Raw genomic sequence first — 16,444 nt, 5'->3', positions numbered from 1 at the left:
ATCCACCATTCACAATGGTGATGTCACAGCTCACCTCCTCCTCCTGTACAATGGCTGATAACACCTCTATATACAGTAGATAACACAGGATCCACCATTCACAATAGGTGATGTCACAGCTCACCTCTTCCTCCTCCTGTAGAATGACTGATAACACCTCCATATACAGTAGATAACACAGGATCCAACATTCACAATAGGTGATGTCACAGCTCACCTCCTCCTGTACAATGACTGATAACACCTCTATATACAGTAGATAACACAGGATCCACCATTCACAATAGGTGATGTCACAGCTCACCTCCTCCTCCTCCTCCTGTACAATGACTGATAGCACCTCTATATTCAGTAGATAACACAGGATCCACCATTCATGGTAGATGATAATCAGAGCTCACTTTTCTGCCTTTCTGCAACATAACCTCTGCACAGATCACAGAGCACGCCTAGGAGACTTCCCATAGAATTCAACAGTCCCTGTCTATTGCTGTCTATAATCCAGGCAGGACAGCCGCCCCCATAAAGAAATTAGAATAACAAATTCTACTAGTGTTTTATTATTTTTGGGAAGCTGTGGCACCGTCATTAACCCACCAATACTTACATAACTTTGACATGCAAGAAAAAAGAATAGAAGTCTTGATAAAACGAGAAGAAATGTGAGCAATCCAAAAATAAAGAAGTGTACAGCATCATTATGCCGTGGCATCATAATGGGCAATTACCAAGGAAACACAAGCTGAAGTGTACAGTTAGAATCTACAGCTTCGCCCGGTCACTTCCCACGAGCTCTTTATAAAAGATAAAGAGGCGCTGACATGTAGATGAGTCCGATGCAATAGAAATAGAGGTCAATAAGCAACATCCGAGTACAACAAACACAAAGCGTTCATTTTATATCATCATTACACATAGATACAGTGGTGTGAAAATGTATTTGCCCCCTTCCTGATTTCTTACTCTTTTGCATGTTTGTCACTTAAATGTTTCAGATCACAAAACAAATTTAAATATAAGACAAAGATAACATAAGTAAACACAAAATGCATTTTTTAAAATGAAGGTCTTTATTATTAAGGGAAAAAAATCCAAACCTACAGGGCCCTGTGTGAAAAAGGGATTGCCCCTTAAACCTAATAACTGGTTGGGCCGCCCTTAGAAGCAACAACTGCAATCAAGCGTTTGCGATAACTGGCAATGAGTTTTTTACAATGCACTGGAGGAATTTTGGCCACTCATCTTTGCAGAATTGTTGTAATTCAGCCACATTGGAGGGTTTCTGAGCATAAACCGCCTTTTTAAGGTCTTGCCACAGCATCTCAATCAGATTAAGGTCAGCACTTTAACTAGGCTACTCACTCCAACGTCTTAATTTTGTGCTTCTTAAGCCATTCAGAGGTGGACTTGCTGGTGTGTTTTGGATCATTGTCCTGCTGCATAACCCAAGTGCGCTTCAGCTCAAGGTCACGAACAGATGGCTGGATGTTCTCCTGAAGCCGAAAAACAGCCCCAGACCATTACACTACCACCACCATATTTTACTGTTGGTATGATGTTCCATTTCTGAAATGCTATGTTACTTCTACGCCAGATGTAATGGGACATACAGTACAGACCAAAAGTTTGGACACACCTCATTTAAAGATTTTTCTGTATTTTCTTGACTATGAAAATTGTACATTCACACTGAAGGCATCAAAACTATGAATTAACACATGTGGAATTATATGCTTAACAAAAAAGTGTGAAACAACTGAAAATATGTCTTATATTCTAGGTTCTTCAAAGCAACCACCTTTTGCTTTGACGACTGCTTTGCACAATCTTGGCATTCTCTTGATGAGCTTCAAGAGGTAGTCACCGGAAATGGTTTTCACTTCACAGGTGTGCCCTGTCAGGTTTAATAAGTGGGATTTCTTGCCTTATAAATGGGGTTGGGACCATCAGTTGTGTTGTGCAGAAGTCTGGTGGATACACAGCTGATAGTCCTACTGAATAGACTGTTAGAATTTGTATTATGGCAAGAAAAAAGCAGCTAAGTAAAGAAAAATGAGTGGCCATCATTACTTTAAGAAATGAAGGTCAGTCAGTGCGAAAAATTGGGAAAACTTTGAAAGTGTAGTTGCAAAAACCATCAAGCGCTACAAAGAAACTGGCTCACATGAGGACCGCCCCATGAAAGGAAGACCAAGAGTCACCTCTGCTTCTGAGGATAAGTTTATCTGAGTCACCAGCCTCAGAAATCGCAGGTTAACAGCAGCTCAGATTAGAGACCAGGTCAATGCCACACAGAGTTCTAGCAGCAGACACATCTCTACAACAACTGTTAAGAGGAGACTTTGTGCAGCAGGCCTTCATGGTAAAATAGCTGCTAGGAAACCACTGCTAAGGACAGGAAACAAGCAGAAGAGACTTGTTTGGGATAAAGAACACAAGGAATGGACATTAGACCAGTGGAAATCTGTGCTTTGGTCTGATGAGTTCAAATTTGAGATCTTTGGTTCCAACCACCGTGTCTTTGTGCGACGCAGAAAAGGTGAACGGATGGACTCTACATGCCTGGTTCCCACCGTGAAGCATGGAGGAGGAGGTGTGATGGTGCTTTGCTGGTGACACTGTTGGGGATTTATTCAAAATTGAAGGCATACTGAACCAGCATGGCTACCACAGCATCTTGCAGCGACATGCTGTTCCATCCGGTTTGCGTTTAGTTGGACCATCATTTATTTTTCAACAGGACAATGACCCCAAACACACCTCCAGGCTGTGTAAGGGCTATTTGACCAAGAGGGAGAGTGATGGAGTGCTACGCCAGATGACCTGGCCTCCAAAGTCACCAGACATGAACCCAATCGAGATGGTTTGGGGTGAGCTGGACCGCAGAGTGAAGGCAAAAGGGCCAACAAATGCTAAGCATCTCTGGGAACTCCTTCAAGATTGTTGGAAGACCATTTCCAGTGACTACCTCTAGAAGCTCATCAAGAGAATGCCAAGAGTGTGCAAAGCAGTCATCAAAGCAAAAGGTGGCTACTTTGAAGAACCTAGAATATAAGACATATTTTCAGTTGTTTCACACTTTTTTGTTAAGTATATAATTCCACATGTGTTAATTCATAGTTTTGATGCCTTCAGTGTGAATGTACAATTTTTATAGTCATGAAAATACAGAAAAATCTTTAAATGAGAAGGTGTGTCCAAACTTTTGGTCTGTACTGTACACCTTCGAAAAAGTTCAAGCTTTTGTCTCGTCAGTCCACAAAGTATTTTCCCAAAACTATTGGCAATCATCAAGATGCTTTCTGGCTAAACTGACACGAGCGTTTATGTTCTTTTTGCTCAGCAGTGGTTTTCGTCTTGGAACTCTGCCATGCATGCAATTTACAATACAATACAACCCCTGTTCATAAACCTTTGCTTGGCCCCCATAGCATAATAAAGCTTATACTCACCTCCTGTGCTGGCGCCGTTCCCACGGTGTTGGCACTCGCTCTCCCTAGGGCTCCCATGCTGTTGTTGTGACACATGATGCCCATGTCCAATTAGCGCTGGCGTCAGTGTCTCCACCTTCTGTCAAAAAGGAAGGCAGAGATCAGCCGCAGCCCTCACTTCCTCTTCGTGTTCGATTTGTCCGAAGTGGGAGACGGTGACGCCAGCACTGATTGGGCGCCCGGATCACGTGTCACAACAACAACACAGGAGCCCCGGGGAGAGCGAGTGCTGACACCGTGGGAACAGCGCCAGCACGGGTGGTGAGTATAAGCTTTCTTATTTTATCGGCGCCAAACATTTTGATCAAGAAGGGTTTGTCCTAGTAGTGGACAACCCCTTTAACTGAGGCAAGTGAGCACTGCAGTTCTTTGGATGTTGTTGTGGGGTCTTTTGTGACCTCTTGGATGAATTGTCTCTGGGCTCTTGGGGTAATTTTGGTCGGTAGGCCACTCCTGGGAAGGTTCACCACTTTTCCATGTTTTCGCCATTTGTCGATAATGGCTCTCACTGTGGTTTTCCAGACTGATGGATCTCAATGACTTTATTTCTCATTTGTTCCTGAATTTCTTTGGCTCGCAGCATGATGTCTTGCTTTTGAGGATCTTTTGGTCTACTTCACTTTGTCAGGCAGGTCTTAATTAAGTGATTTCTTGATTGAGAACAGTTATGGCAGTAATCAGGCCTGTGTGTGGCTAGGGAAATTGAACTCCGCTTCCCAAAGATGTGATACACCACAGTTAATTTATGTTTTAAGGAGGGGCAATCATTTTTTCACACAGGGCCCTGCAGGTTTGGATTTCTTTTTCCCTTAAGAATAAAAACCTTCATAAAAACTGCATTCTGTGTTTACTTGTGCTATCTTTGTCTAATTTTTACATTTGTTTTGTGATCTGAAACATTTAAGTGTGACAAACATGCAAAAGAATAAGAAATCAGGAAGGGGCAAACACTTTTTCACACCACTGTATCTCTGCAAATGCTGCACGGAGGCACATGGAGCGCGAACTGCTGTGCACTGCAGAGCTGCGGATGCACCACATCACCCTCCTTACATACACATACGTGCACATTTACAGCAATACCCTCAAGTTTATTTTTGGATTTTCTCACTATATGAGCCCCTTTTTTTGTTTCATGACAGTCAAAGTCTACTACTGCTGCAGAGTCAGAATACAGGCTGCTGTAAATGGCAGCCTGTATTCTGCTGAACAACCTACTAAGGGACTGCTTTTTGCTGCCCTGGTGTTTTATTGCAGTCAAGTTTACAAAAAAAATAGGTGTTAGTTCATTGTCAGGCATATATGGACTCCCTGTCTTTCTTAAAGGCAGTCAATCAGATCAAATTAACAGTATAACTAAGCACATAGCCTTGTAGGAGATACAGTGCCTGTAATATTTGCACATTTGGTCATCTAATCGCTGCTTCCATTTTTCAGAAACTAAGGTTTAATCAAATATGCTAATAGAGATGCTTGGTGCACCCTGGGTGTGACCAAGAAGCTCAGTGCACAACCCACAGATTTTGCATGCCCTCTCCCTAACTGCCTTGCCTGGAGCAGCGTTGTATGCAGAGAAATCACAGGCACCCCTTGTCTGTCAATCACAAGAGAGACAGGACTTGCAAAACTAGTGGATGGAACAGTGCCTGGAGCCTCTTGGGCACACCCAGAGTGCACCACACACATAATTAGCGTATTTTATTAACCTTCTATTTCTGCAGAATGGAGGCAGCGATTAAAACTTCAAAGGTGCGATTACTATAGGGCCTAAATCACTTACATGTGCTTAGTTGCCCAATATTGGGCGTATACAGTTAGGAGGCATGCGCCCGACAGTGGCCCTAAGCACCCATCCACCATAGGGACCCATTCTATGATGAAAATTGTACTTTTCAGTGTACAGGAAAGTGCTGCTGCTCTACAGTAAAATAAACTTCATGCAGACCCATACCTGCTAACGGACACATTGTTTGTCAGTAAAACCTCACACTGCATCTGTGCATTTAGCCTTAGGGCTTGTGCACACAACCAATTTTCTCGTACGAGTGCTATACGTTGTTTTCAAGGCTAACACTCATACCTGTCACGCAGTTCCTTGGGACTGTGGGCGCTAACCAGGTCCCTAGAACTAGGGTCACATTGGTCTATCTCTGTCCCCTGGATTACTCCTGAAGGTGGAGACGCCAGGTTCACTGGCATAACTAAGCTCCTAAATTAACCCTTACTTTCTCCAGGGAGGTGGGAAGCTAAAGTGTATAGGAACACACTAACCAGACAAACGAGGGAAGACGGACAGGGATAAATGAAAATAACAATCATACAAAATACTCTCACCAAACAACAGAGTGGAACACGGGATTTAAAGGAAGTAGAAACCAAATAGGAGAGAATGGGGATATGCACACAGACAAAACTCTAAGCAACAATCTCCTAAACAAATCTCCTAACACCAAATCCAGCCATGAACTACGCCTCCAACTCCAAAGCAGGCAGTAAGAACTAACACTGGCAATTCCTAAGTGCCAGAGGAGAGCATCTATAGCAGAGGGGAGTGGCCAACACTGAACAGCTGAGACAATCCAGGATGGAAAGCTCCAGGAGATCATCTGAACTGATTAACCCTTGCACTGCTAACAAGGAAAAAAACTGCACTGTTTAATAAGATGGTGAAGTAATTCTAACCAGTGCAGGAGTTTGTGAAAGTAGACTCCTCGATCGTCTGGCCCCTTTCTGTCGCGGTATCCCTGTGACAATATCTGTGACAGTCTATGGGGCTGAGCATGTCCAAATCTTTTCCTCGGACCAAGTGGTCCGTGGAAAACATCAGAACACATGTCCCTCAGCAATGCAAGTCTATGGGTTTGTGAAAAAAATTGGACTGCACTCGGATGGCATCTGAGTGCAGTCCGATTTTCACAGACTGACAAAATAGAGAAGGTGAAGAATTTTTTTTTCTCTCTCCACATCTGAGAAAAACTGATGCCGCTCTCATCAAACTCAGGACCTTTTTTCTCGGATGTGGAGAAAACATTTGTGGGACCCTACCCTTATACTGTAAGTTTCGGCTAATAGTCTGCCTTTAACCTCAGTTCAGAAAATATACTGCATTCCCACCTAGATAGAGATGTCTTCTTCCTCCCCGCTTCCAAAATAAATCCATTTTTACCAGTGACTCAAAAAAACCGAAGTGGTGATAAGAGAACCCGATGCGATTGCAAGCGTGATATTCACTGGTCGTGATGAGTAACCTCCACCCGTAATACAGTCATACACGTCTGACTCCTGCTGTGCTGTTTGCTAATTCACCTTTTTTCTCTCTCCCTGCAGATTATCGCCTTTGATGAACTCCGAACAGATTTTAAGAATCCTATTGAACAGGGAAATCCATCCCGAGCGGTAAGTGATTCTGGTGTCCTGATTTGCTTTTCTTTGCAGAGCATCTCATGGGGCAGTGCAGGGGGCCACGTAAAGTGTCCGACAATGTCACTAACCTCTTTGTATCTTCCCGCATGTCCTGTGTCTCTACAACCCCATGCACCTTTCCATTTCGGCTCATCTTTGCCCCTTTTCTACTGCTCCATCTGTCATCATAACCCTTCTTTACTCTTATACCTGTCCTTTCTCTCTTTTTTCCATTCTCTCTTTCTATCCCCTTTTACCTTTCCTGCAGAGAGAAAGGGTTAAGAACGTGGAGCGGATTTGCTGCTTGCTCAGAAAGGTCAGCAATGTGTGTTACTGTGCTCCTTGTGTTGTGCCGTACGTGCCGGTGACACCGTCTTGCTTGTTTTTCGAGTTAAATGACATCAATTTCAGTTGATATTATATTAAAAATATTTACAATACAGTGGGCAGAGTTACTAAAGAACTATAAAAAGTTCAATAAAAATACATATATTTTATTAATTGCAAAAATTCACAAAAGATTATCTATATATCAGGCACAAAGTTTTGAATCCAATAATCAATGTTACTGAGTGTGTTCCAGCATACCCCAATGCACGTTTCGCAAGGGCTCCACCCTCCGAAGAAGCCCTTGCGAAACGTGCGTTGGGGTATGCTGGAACACACTGGTTGACTTCTTCCCTGATGTGAAATATCTGGATTGTGGAGTCCTCTCCATGACTAAATTCTATACTAATGGTCCTGAAATTCTTTTGGTTAATTAGATTTACTATTGAGTTGCATGGTAAAAAGTGGCAGAGGGTCCACAAGAGCAGGTACAAGACAGCAGCGATGTTTTCTATGGCTGATATTGGCATTTGGCACCATAGGGAACAGGGCAAAAGGCAAAACTGTTCAGCAGCTCAGGGCATTTCCCTTATATCTTCTACCAACATAGTTTCCAACAGACCTGAGTTTGCAGCAACTGCTGTAAATTTTCTGGAATAAAAGTGGTCTGAATAAGGCAACGGATAAGTTATCACCTATCCATGGGATAGATGATTAAGATTGGTGGAGGAGCATTAATTGGTAGAATGGGGAATGGCTCGGCAGTATGCATGCTCAACCTCCGCTCCGTTCATTTCCTAAGGGGCTGCAGAGCGCTGCTCTCAGCTTTTTTCGGCAGCCCCATAGAGAATGAATGGAGCAGCGGTTGGTTGTCCGACCTGCCACTCCATTTTGGCATGGGGATAAAAGTTTACCATCGCCGATAAAAATTCCCCTTTCTGCCCTCCGACCGCCACATCCTCCTCCTTGACTAAAGACTCCTTTGAGTCAAAGCAGGAAGAGGTGGCACTGGACGAGGAATAGAGCTGGAGTGACAGAGGCTTCAGATCTACCATAGCTCTTCAACCTCATGTACATATCAGTTCAAACGCTGATTTCTTGGTAACGTAGGAACGGACCGTTAAAAAGGGATCTGGCAGCAGGTTTTTGCTATGTAATCTGGAGACAGCATGAAGTAGGGGTTAAAAGGCTGAATTCAAGGATGTGTCACATGTCAGGCTGTGTGCTTGTGTTAACTTATAATGAAGGTTTTATCACCAGGACATTATCATTGCTGTGACTAGCTGCTTCGTGCTTCCTGGTCCGACTCCGCCCCTCCTCTGATAAGCAGCTCACTGTCTATAGACTATGTATATACAGAGGCTGGTGTGGGGGCGAGGTTAGCTTTCTCAGCTCTGCTGCATTGCTAAATCTAAGAACTTTGTGTATTTTAATACATAATTAAATGCTAAGTTTTGATTCCCCAATTTTTGCTACAGCTTAAGTATTGGAAATCTTTCGGTCATTTTTTTTCTTTGTTTCTCTATAAAGAAAGAACCATTATTGCTTTCAGATGAGGTAGGAAAAACCTGGTGACAGATTCCCCTTACTGGGTGAGAATCTTGGTCCCCGAATGCCGTTTGTTATATTAAAAAAAAAACGCACTTTACTCACTGTCTCTGAGTCCGGCACTGAGTCTCTACTGCTGCTCCAGTGTCCAGTATAGGCGGCGGCGCTGACATCATGTCCACAGCATGGCAGCCAATCACTGAGCTCAGCTGCTCTGCCCATGCAGATGCTCAAAGCAGCTGGGCTCACTGGTTGACAGCAGCAGCGTAGCCTATAGCGGACACCAGAGACCTGGGAACGGTGAGTAAAGCACTTTTTTAAAATAAATAATAATTTGATTTATATAGTGCCAAATATATTCCGCAGCACTTTATAATTGAGTGGGGACCAAGATTTTCTGAAACTGGACAACCCCTTTAAGTCTTGTTACTTTGCAGAACTCTGTGAACGTTGTTTCAATATTTACTGTAAATATTTGTAAACAATGTAAGGAAACTGTCAACCGGTGTCTTTAGGTTACGGCTTCTATATAAAGTCCTATCACAGCTGAACTGGCGAGTAAAAATGAATCCACTAATGTGAGTAGTCAGAGCTCCGGGGAATTGTGCTACATGACCTCCCTCTCTCCACTCCGCTAAATGACAGAAAGGGCTCAGGAGGGCAGGGGCAAATGCAACAAGCTATTTTCAGCATTGAAATTGGCACTTCAGGACGATGTAGTCATGACCTCGAACGTCTGTACGATGCCTTCATATAAAGGTGCCTGCCTGAGCGCCAGGACACATATAAACTCTAGAACCAATATTTTCAAATGCATTTTACACTTTGAAAGATGTGATTTTTTTTTTTTAATTGGACTTTTCAGTAAGTTGCACTTTTTCTAACCCTCCATTTTTTCAGAAAAAAAAAAATCTTACTTAAATGCATGTAATCATTTTTCCAATCTCTTTCCATTCAAAATTTTTGCTCCGTTTGCACTTCTATTGCCTTGGAGTTGCCCTGTCTACTGTTGGCTGCTGAATGAGTTAACTGAGAATTAGTCAGTGAGCTCCCTATGTCAGATTAAAAGGAAAATTTGTAACGTTTTGATCTGTCTTTTTCTGAGCACCTCTCTGTTGATTTATGAACACAGATCACATACTAAGTTCAACCTGTACAAGCCGAACGGTGCAACATTTTTAATGAAACTCAATAGCAAGAATGATTTTTTTCGCACCAAATACATGTATTGAGGTTAATTTAAAAAAAAAAAAGAAAGACTTAATTCCCCCTTAATTCGAGAGAAGCAAAATTTTAATTTTTTTTGCATATCAAGACATTTTGGACCATTGTAGCTTCCATCTTTGTTGGAACGGTTCTCCATTAGTGATGAGCGAGTATGTTCTGTTAACCTTTTCGGTGAGCATGCTCAGGTGCTCGCCGAGTATCTTCAGCGTGCTTAGGTGTTATGTTTCGGTCACTCCATGTGCATGATTTGCGACTGTTTGACAGTTTTAATACATGTGAGGAATGCCTAAGAAATAGACATTCCTCACATGTATTAAAGCTGTCAAACAGTCGCAAATCATGCACACGGGAGTGATTCAAACATATCACCGAGCATGCTGAAGATACTCGGGAAACACCCGAACATGCTCGTAAATCTCGAGTAACGAGCATGCTCGCTCATCACTATTCTCCTTGACTGTGCTAAGACACATGGGGGAGTTTGGTGGAAGAACATGACCGGCTGGAAAAAACCCGGACCTCAACGCCAAGCAACACCTAGACCGGAGACTGTGAGCTCGACTTCTCCTCCAAAATTAAGGTCTGGATGAAGGAGCAAAAATTCAGAAAGACGCCTCCAAAATCTTGTAGAAATCCTTTCCAGAAGAGCGGAAGGTGTTATAGCTACGAAGGGTCTGACTCCATATTAATGGCTATGGATGTGCAACGTGAAGTTGTGACACCTCTACTCGAAAAGCCCCATTTTACCCTGGGAGATGGGGGACTCGGAGTCGGGTCCTAAGTTGGAGAGATGGGGTGCAGCCGTGGCCCGGACCCGCTCCGTGCCCAGGGCCGTCACAATTAAAAGGATGGTGTGGGCTTATCCGGGTTGAGTGGCTGATTACGACTACGCCACCTGTGGCACCTGGTGAAGGCTACCAGTGCCGCTGCCGTCCGCTGAGGCAGGGTGTTATGGCTGCCGTCGTTGTTACTACTCCCCACAGGCGGAGCAGGGCCTCAGGGCAGAGAGACAGGATGGAGGGGGTAGTAGTCCAGAAAGTCTGCATAGTGCGGTGTAGCGCAGAATAAAGAGTCCGGAGGCCATAGGGGTGAACTTCCAAGGCTTTACTCACATGAGAGATGGCAGTAGGAAGGCGACTCCCTACTCCTCGTGGAGTTCTGTGGTCACCAGAGACGAGGGTCCGACAACCTCCGAGTAAGTCCAGCATTCAATCAGAACCCCGCACCAGAGTGTTCCTAAAACTACAGACCGAGTGCTGTCCTGTCTGTGTGTGTGTGGATAGGCCGGGTCTCCCTCTGAACTCCTCTCAGAAAAAGGGCACGGGTGGCACCTCCGCTCTTTCCGTTACCCGGTGGGATCATCAGGGCCTACCGGACTTTCCTGACCAGGACTTGGAGTAGCAAGGTCGGGTGTCGGGGGCCGGTACCCCTCTTGCAGCCGGACTCCCTCTGAATATATCAGGTTGGCGAGGACAGGTGGCGTACGCCGCTCCATCTGCATCCTCCCCGGGATCCATTTGTGGTGGAGCTACACTCCTAAGCTCCGGGCCTTCTAGGTCATGATCTTTGACCGGGTTCAGACATTCATTATCTGCAACCTGCCCCTCGACCCCAAGGCTAAGGTACGAGGGCCGTGTCTCTGTCCTCTGCTGGCCCACACAGGATCCACGCTCAGGGAGGGAGATCACAATACAAAGACCCAGAACCAAAATGTTTTTTTTATTAAATAGAAATTATTAAGTGTCACCAAAATGTGAGTCCTCCACCCTCACCCACTAAATGGTTCCCCTAACTCTTGGTTCCCCAGTCTCCCTGTAACCAGGAGGGCAGCACCTAGTGCATTCTAGCCCCCTCTGGTGGAGAAATGTGGTGTTGGATGTGGAGGTTGGGTCCTGACCATCACACTGTTCTTACCTCAGAGTAGGAACACTACACTCCATTAAAGAAGTGCAGCATCCCTGTGGCGGTCGAACCCTCAGGGGCGCCACAAAGTCAGAAAAGCTCCTGTAGGTGTATTGTTGAGGGGTCCTGTCCAGAGTTGGGCATGCCATTGGTGCACCCAGAGGGGCACCAGAGGTTAGGGGGCCCCATTCCAAAGCATTAGGCAGCTTTTGTCACAGCCACATATACTGTTATTGCTCAGGGTCCCTCTTCTTTCTGGTCTTGTCCATATATATTTTTCCTTTACAATTACTGCTAATTATCAGCCACTTTGAGAAAACAATTAATCTTGTTTCGAATCATTGACTTTAACTGGTGATTTTTGCCTCGGATCATTGATCTTTACCTGGTGGCAATGTAAAGAATATTAGACTCAGTCTACCAGAATAACTTGACCCGGCAATGGTAAATTTACTTTTGTTAATGTATTATTGATCTGTCACATAGTAGCAGGCATTAACCTCAGGCGGCATTCACAAGACCGGATCGTGATTGGGCTGCAATTCCCGACCCAACTACGGGTCTCCTGACTTGATCTAACAGCCTGGAAGACATATATGATACTGTTTTGGGCTACGACTACATTACATGGCAATTTTTGGTCACTTATGGGTCCCCCTAAAACTATTACAGGAACCACGGTGATGTCTGTGTTTCTCTATGAAGGACGCTGAGCTCACTTTGCCGCAATGTGAAATTTTTTATTTTTGTTTCCTGGACAGCTTTTCCAAAAATCTTGGATAGCCAAGACATTGCAATACCATAATAAATCAAGATTTTAAGTAATCTATGTCTCCAGCCTATAGTACTGCAACAAAGACGTCGGATGCCTTCACTGCGAACTATAAAATGCTCATGATTACAGTCATAATAATCTCTACAAATTTCTCCAGCTTATCCCAAAAAAATTGCGGAAGCATCAAATTTTTCTTACGGAAAAGTGGAAAAATTGCAATTGTTTATGGACAGTCCAGGAACTTCTAGACGGTTGTGAACCCTGATATGAGGTTGTGTTGTAATTATAATCTGGTTAAAATTCAGGTCTATAAATGATAAAGACATTTTAGAAAGTCACTTATCTCAAAAATGCCCAAAAAAGTGCCACCAAAATGATTGCATTCTCCCACTGTCTAGTTTTTGCAAAAATTTTGCATTTTGACTTCAGCGTGTGAATACACCCCCAAGCACGGAGCTCTTTTACTCGATACATTTCATCTTCTCATTCAGCTCTGATAGGGCATTGGAAAGACGCAATAATTCTGAAACGTAAGGTTAATGTAAGCAATAGAAGAGTAAAAACAATATGTCATCCTCTACTTTGTCCTTGAGTGTCTCTATGGCTTTCACCGACCGTTACGTCATATTTCTCATACCGCTTTTCTCTCTCTGCCAGCTCGTAGTACCAGAATATTGCATTCATGGCCTCTTCTGTCTCATGTTTATGTGTGCCGCTGAATGGGTCACTCTGGGTCTGAACATACCACTGCTATTTTACCACCTCTGGAGGTAAGTAGTTATTCTGTATATATAGAGACTAGATAAGAACTATTCATTAGTGGCATAGGTAGTGAAGGGTAGGGCGAGGTGCCACAATTGTAACTATATCTATTATATTGCGATCAGTTGCTCCATTGTGGCAAAATTCAACTAATGAAAATTAGACTGCAAGTTCACTGTTGGATGTATCAGTGCACTTGCAGTTCTTGGTACTTTTTCACTTCTCCCACAGGCTGTCCTCTGAAACTTGATTGACAGAGGAGACAGAGTCTTTGTTGCGTAATCTTACTTCTTCTCCTGTCTAAAATCTTGCACAAACTTTCTTTTTGGAAAGCGCATGCGCTGTGTCCTACTATGTGTTGCACATATCGTTAATGTCTTAAGGTGCATGCGCCGACCAAAAAAAGGAGCAATATTTAAGCTAGGGGCAAAAGGGACATTACTTCTTACTTCTTACAGACGTAAATTGAGCAGCGGAGGATTACGCAGGGCTGGGAGAAGTAGAGGAGCCATGGACAATAAGTCCACCAATATGGCCACCCATGCACTTGCAGTCTGTGCCTTTAGTTATACATTTTGCATAAGGATAAAAAGACAAATTTTGCCGCAACTGATCATAAAAAAATAGATTTTTTTTGCAATTGTTACACGTTGCACTATCTGGCAATACCTCTTATTTTGCAACCAAAATTTTGTTGATTTGTTCCCTTTAAGTTAAGGTACCGAATCCAGACGCCAGGTGAAAAACATAACATAAAAAACAGCAAGTGCAGGGGTTAATCACGTTACAACGGCCCGAGGTGGAGGTGATCTTATTAAAATGTACGGTCAATGTGTGGTCAATACCAAAAAAAAAAACGGCGCATGATTTATTCATTCCAAGAACTGTACAAAGGGCCAGGGGGTCATTCTTCATGTGTGGAGAAAAGGAGAAGCAGACAATATAAGGAAAAGTCGCGCTACAAAATGCACTACTCGCCTAAGAGGTAGTAATGCCAGATGTAACGACAGCATTTATCCAGTGACTATTAACTCATTTGTTTCCCCGGCTTCAGCTACAATTGGTAAATGTTACGGTCTGGGCTCAGGTAGGAAGCCTGAGCACAAGAGGAGACTGGAGTTAGCGCACAAGCACAGCAGAGACGGGAAGGCAAACTTTATACTCGTGCACAAAATCAGATACAGAAACAGAATAAAACATCAGACACAGATTACAAAAGTCGGGCGATCACTGCTGCCTCTGCATTGGCTTGGATACAAAAATCAGGAACAAGACTGAGGAACAGAGCAGAGCTAAGTTTAGCATGAAGGCACACGTCACACACAGATACAGGAACAGGACCAGATTCAGGATTTAGAATAAGAAGCATGGGCAGTCCAGAGACACAGCTCCTGACCTCCTAGTGCAACACATACTTATCACAATGAGGTCGAAAATTTCCCAATATTCCTGATTGCTTTTATATATGTAATGAAATGTCGATGGTTTCTAATGCTAAGGCCTCACTCCGAAACCCGTGTTTCACATGCAGTACACGAACACATATCCATTTTTGTCTATGAGCCTGTTCACATGCCCACTTTTTTCTTTGCGTCAGCAAAAAACATAGAGACTTGTCTGATTTTGATTCTATTTGTGGATGAAACGGCCCATTCAAGTCAGTGGGGCGATTGATTAAGACTAGCATGGTGCACGCCAGTCTTTATGAAACACTCACTGGACTACACTGACCTGATTCATTAAGCGATGTCCAGTGTGCGGCGTCAGCAGAAATGTCTTGTGGTGTAACTTAGGATGAATTTCATAGGCGGACATGACCTCGCCCGTCTATATCATGACCATGTCCCATCCGTATCATGCCCAGTACACGCCCATATTGGCTTAGCTGGCGAGGACTTGCATGTAAATGCTAAAAGTCTCAATACTTTGTGCAACTGTCGAGTTGCAAAAAATATTGTGACTTAATAAGGTGCTTGCGCAAGATTTCTGGTGTAAGCATCTTTATGAATTGCACCCTAGGGGTCAGTTAAAAGAATATATTTTTTACTGTTTTTTCTTTTGTATGAGGAGTTTGGAATTTTTTTCTTTTTGCATACAAGAACAACAGGCTATAATTGGAATAAAAAATATGAGAATGTGGACATTTGTGTGGTTTTCTGTCAGGTTTTTGTTCTTGGCCTTTATTTTGTGCGTAGAGGGGTCTATCTGCTGTTCTCTTTATCTGTAGATGTCAAGCAGAGACAACGTGATTGATTTAGCAGCTTTGCAATCACAAAAGTCCTCTCGGAGTATATTGTAGTTATCACTCTCACCTTACAGCTGGCGCTGAGGTCTTCTCCCATATTGGCTCCATACTGTGCGTTCAGCATCTACTCGCTGGTTCTGCTGGGAATTTTTCACTTTTTCAGGCATTTAGAAACTGAAAAATATTCAAAAGTCCAGTTATTGTCTCACAGGCACCAAAAATGTCTAGTATTAAGTCTGGATCAACCGCTGCAAAATCAGTATGAAGGTGACAATGAAGGATTTCAGGCTAAATTCACATTTTGCGTATTTGGTGCAAATTTTTGTAGTGTAGCTGCAGCATAATTTACTTGAATTTTGCTGTGAATTTGTCCAGTTTTTTTCCCTTACCAGTGCAAACGTTGGCTCCAGTTACAGTTATGTATACTCCATATCACTGTGTATGATAAATGATGTCACAGCTCACCTCTTCCTCCTGTATAATGACTGATAACACCTCTATATACAGTAGATAACACAGGATCCACCATTCACAATAGGTGATATCACAGCTCACCTCCTCCTCCTGTACAACACCTCTATATACAGTGGATAACACAGGATCCACCCATTCACAATAGGTGATGTCACAGCTCACCTCCTCCCCCTCTTGTAGAATGACTAATAACACCTCTATATACAGTAGATAACACAGGATCCACCATTCACAATAGGTGAGGTCACAGCTCACCTCCTCCTCCTGTATAATGACTGATAACACCTCTAT

General features: G+C 43.4%; 1 protein-coding gene across 7 annotated transcripts in view; it reads left to right on the top strand.

The window, feature by feature from the left end:
• Positions 1-16,444, top strand: part of CNIH2 (cornichon family AMPA receptor auxiliary protein 2) — a 98,461-nt gene that overhangs the window by 74,691 nt on the left and 7,326 nt on the right. For 4 of the 7 annotated variants that reach the window (XM_073658375.1, XM_073658374.1, XM_073658371.1 and 1 more), the window contains exons 2-4: positions 6,819-6,887; positions 7,162-7,209; positions 13,330-13,442. In XM_073658375.1, the coding sequence (XP_073514476.1) occupies positions 6,819-6,887; positions 7,162-7,209; positions 13,330-13,442 (230 nt within the window). The remainder of the gene's footprint in view (positions 1-6,818; positions 6,888-7,161; positions 7,210-13,329; positions 13,443-16,444) is intronic. The other 3 variants (XM_073658377.1, XM_073658376.1, XM_073658372.1) reach the window with 1 other exon arrangement.

The sequence above is a fragment of the Phyllobates terribilis genome, unplaced genomic scaffold (genome assembly GCF_046119375.1).
Source record: "Phyllobates terribilis strain yellow unplaced genomic scaffold, ASM4611937v1 Scaffold_13__5_contigs__length_258822181, whole genome shotgun sequence".
In the NCBI taxonomy this organism is placed as follows: Eukaryota; Metazoa; Chordata; class Amphibia; order Anura; family Dendrobatidae; genus Phyllobates; species Phyllobates terribilis.
This window is presented reverse-complemented; position numbering and strand designations above follow the sequence as displayed.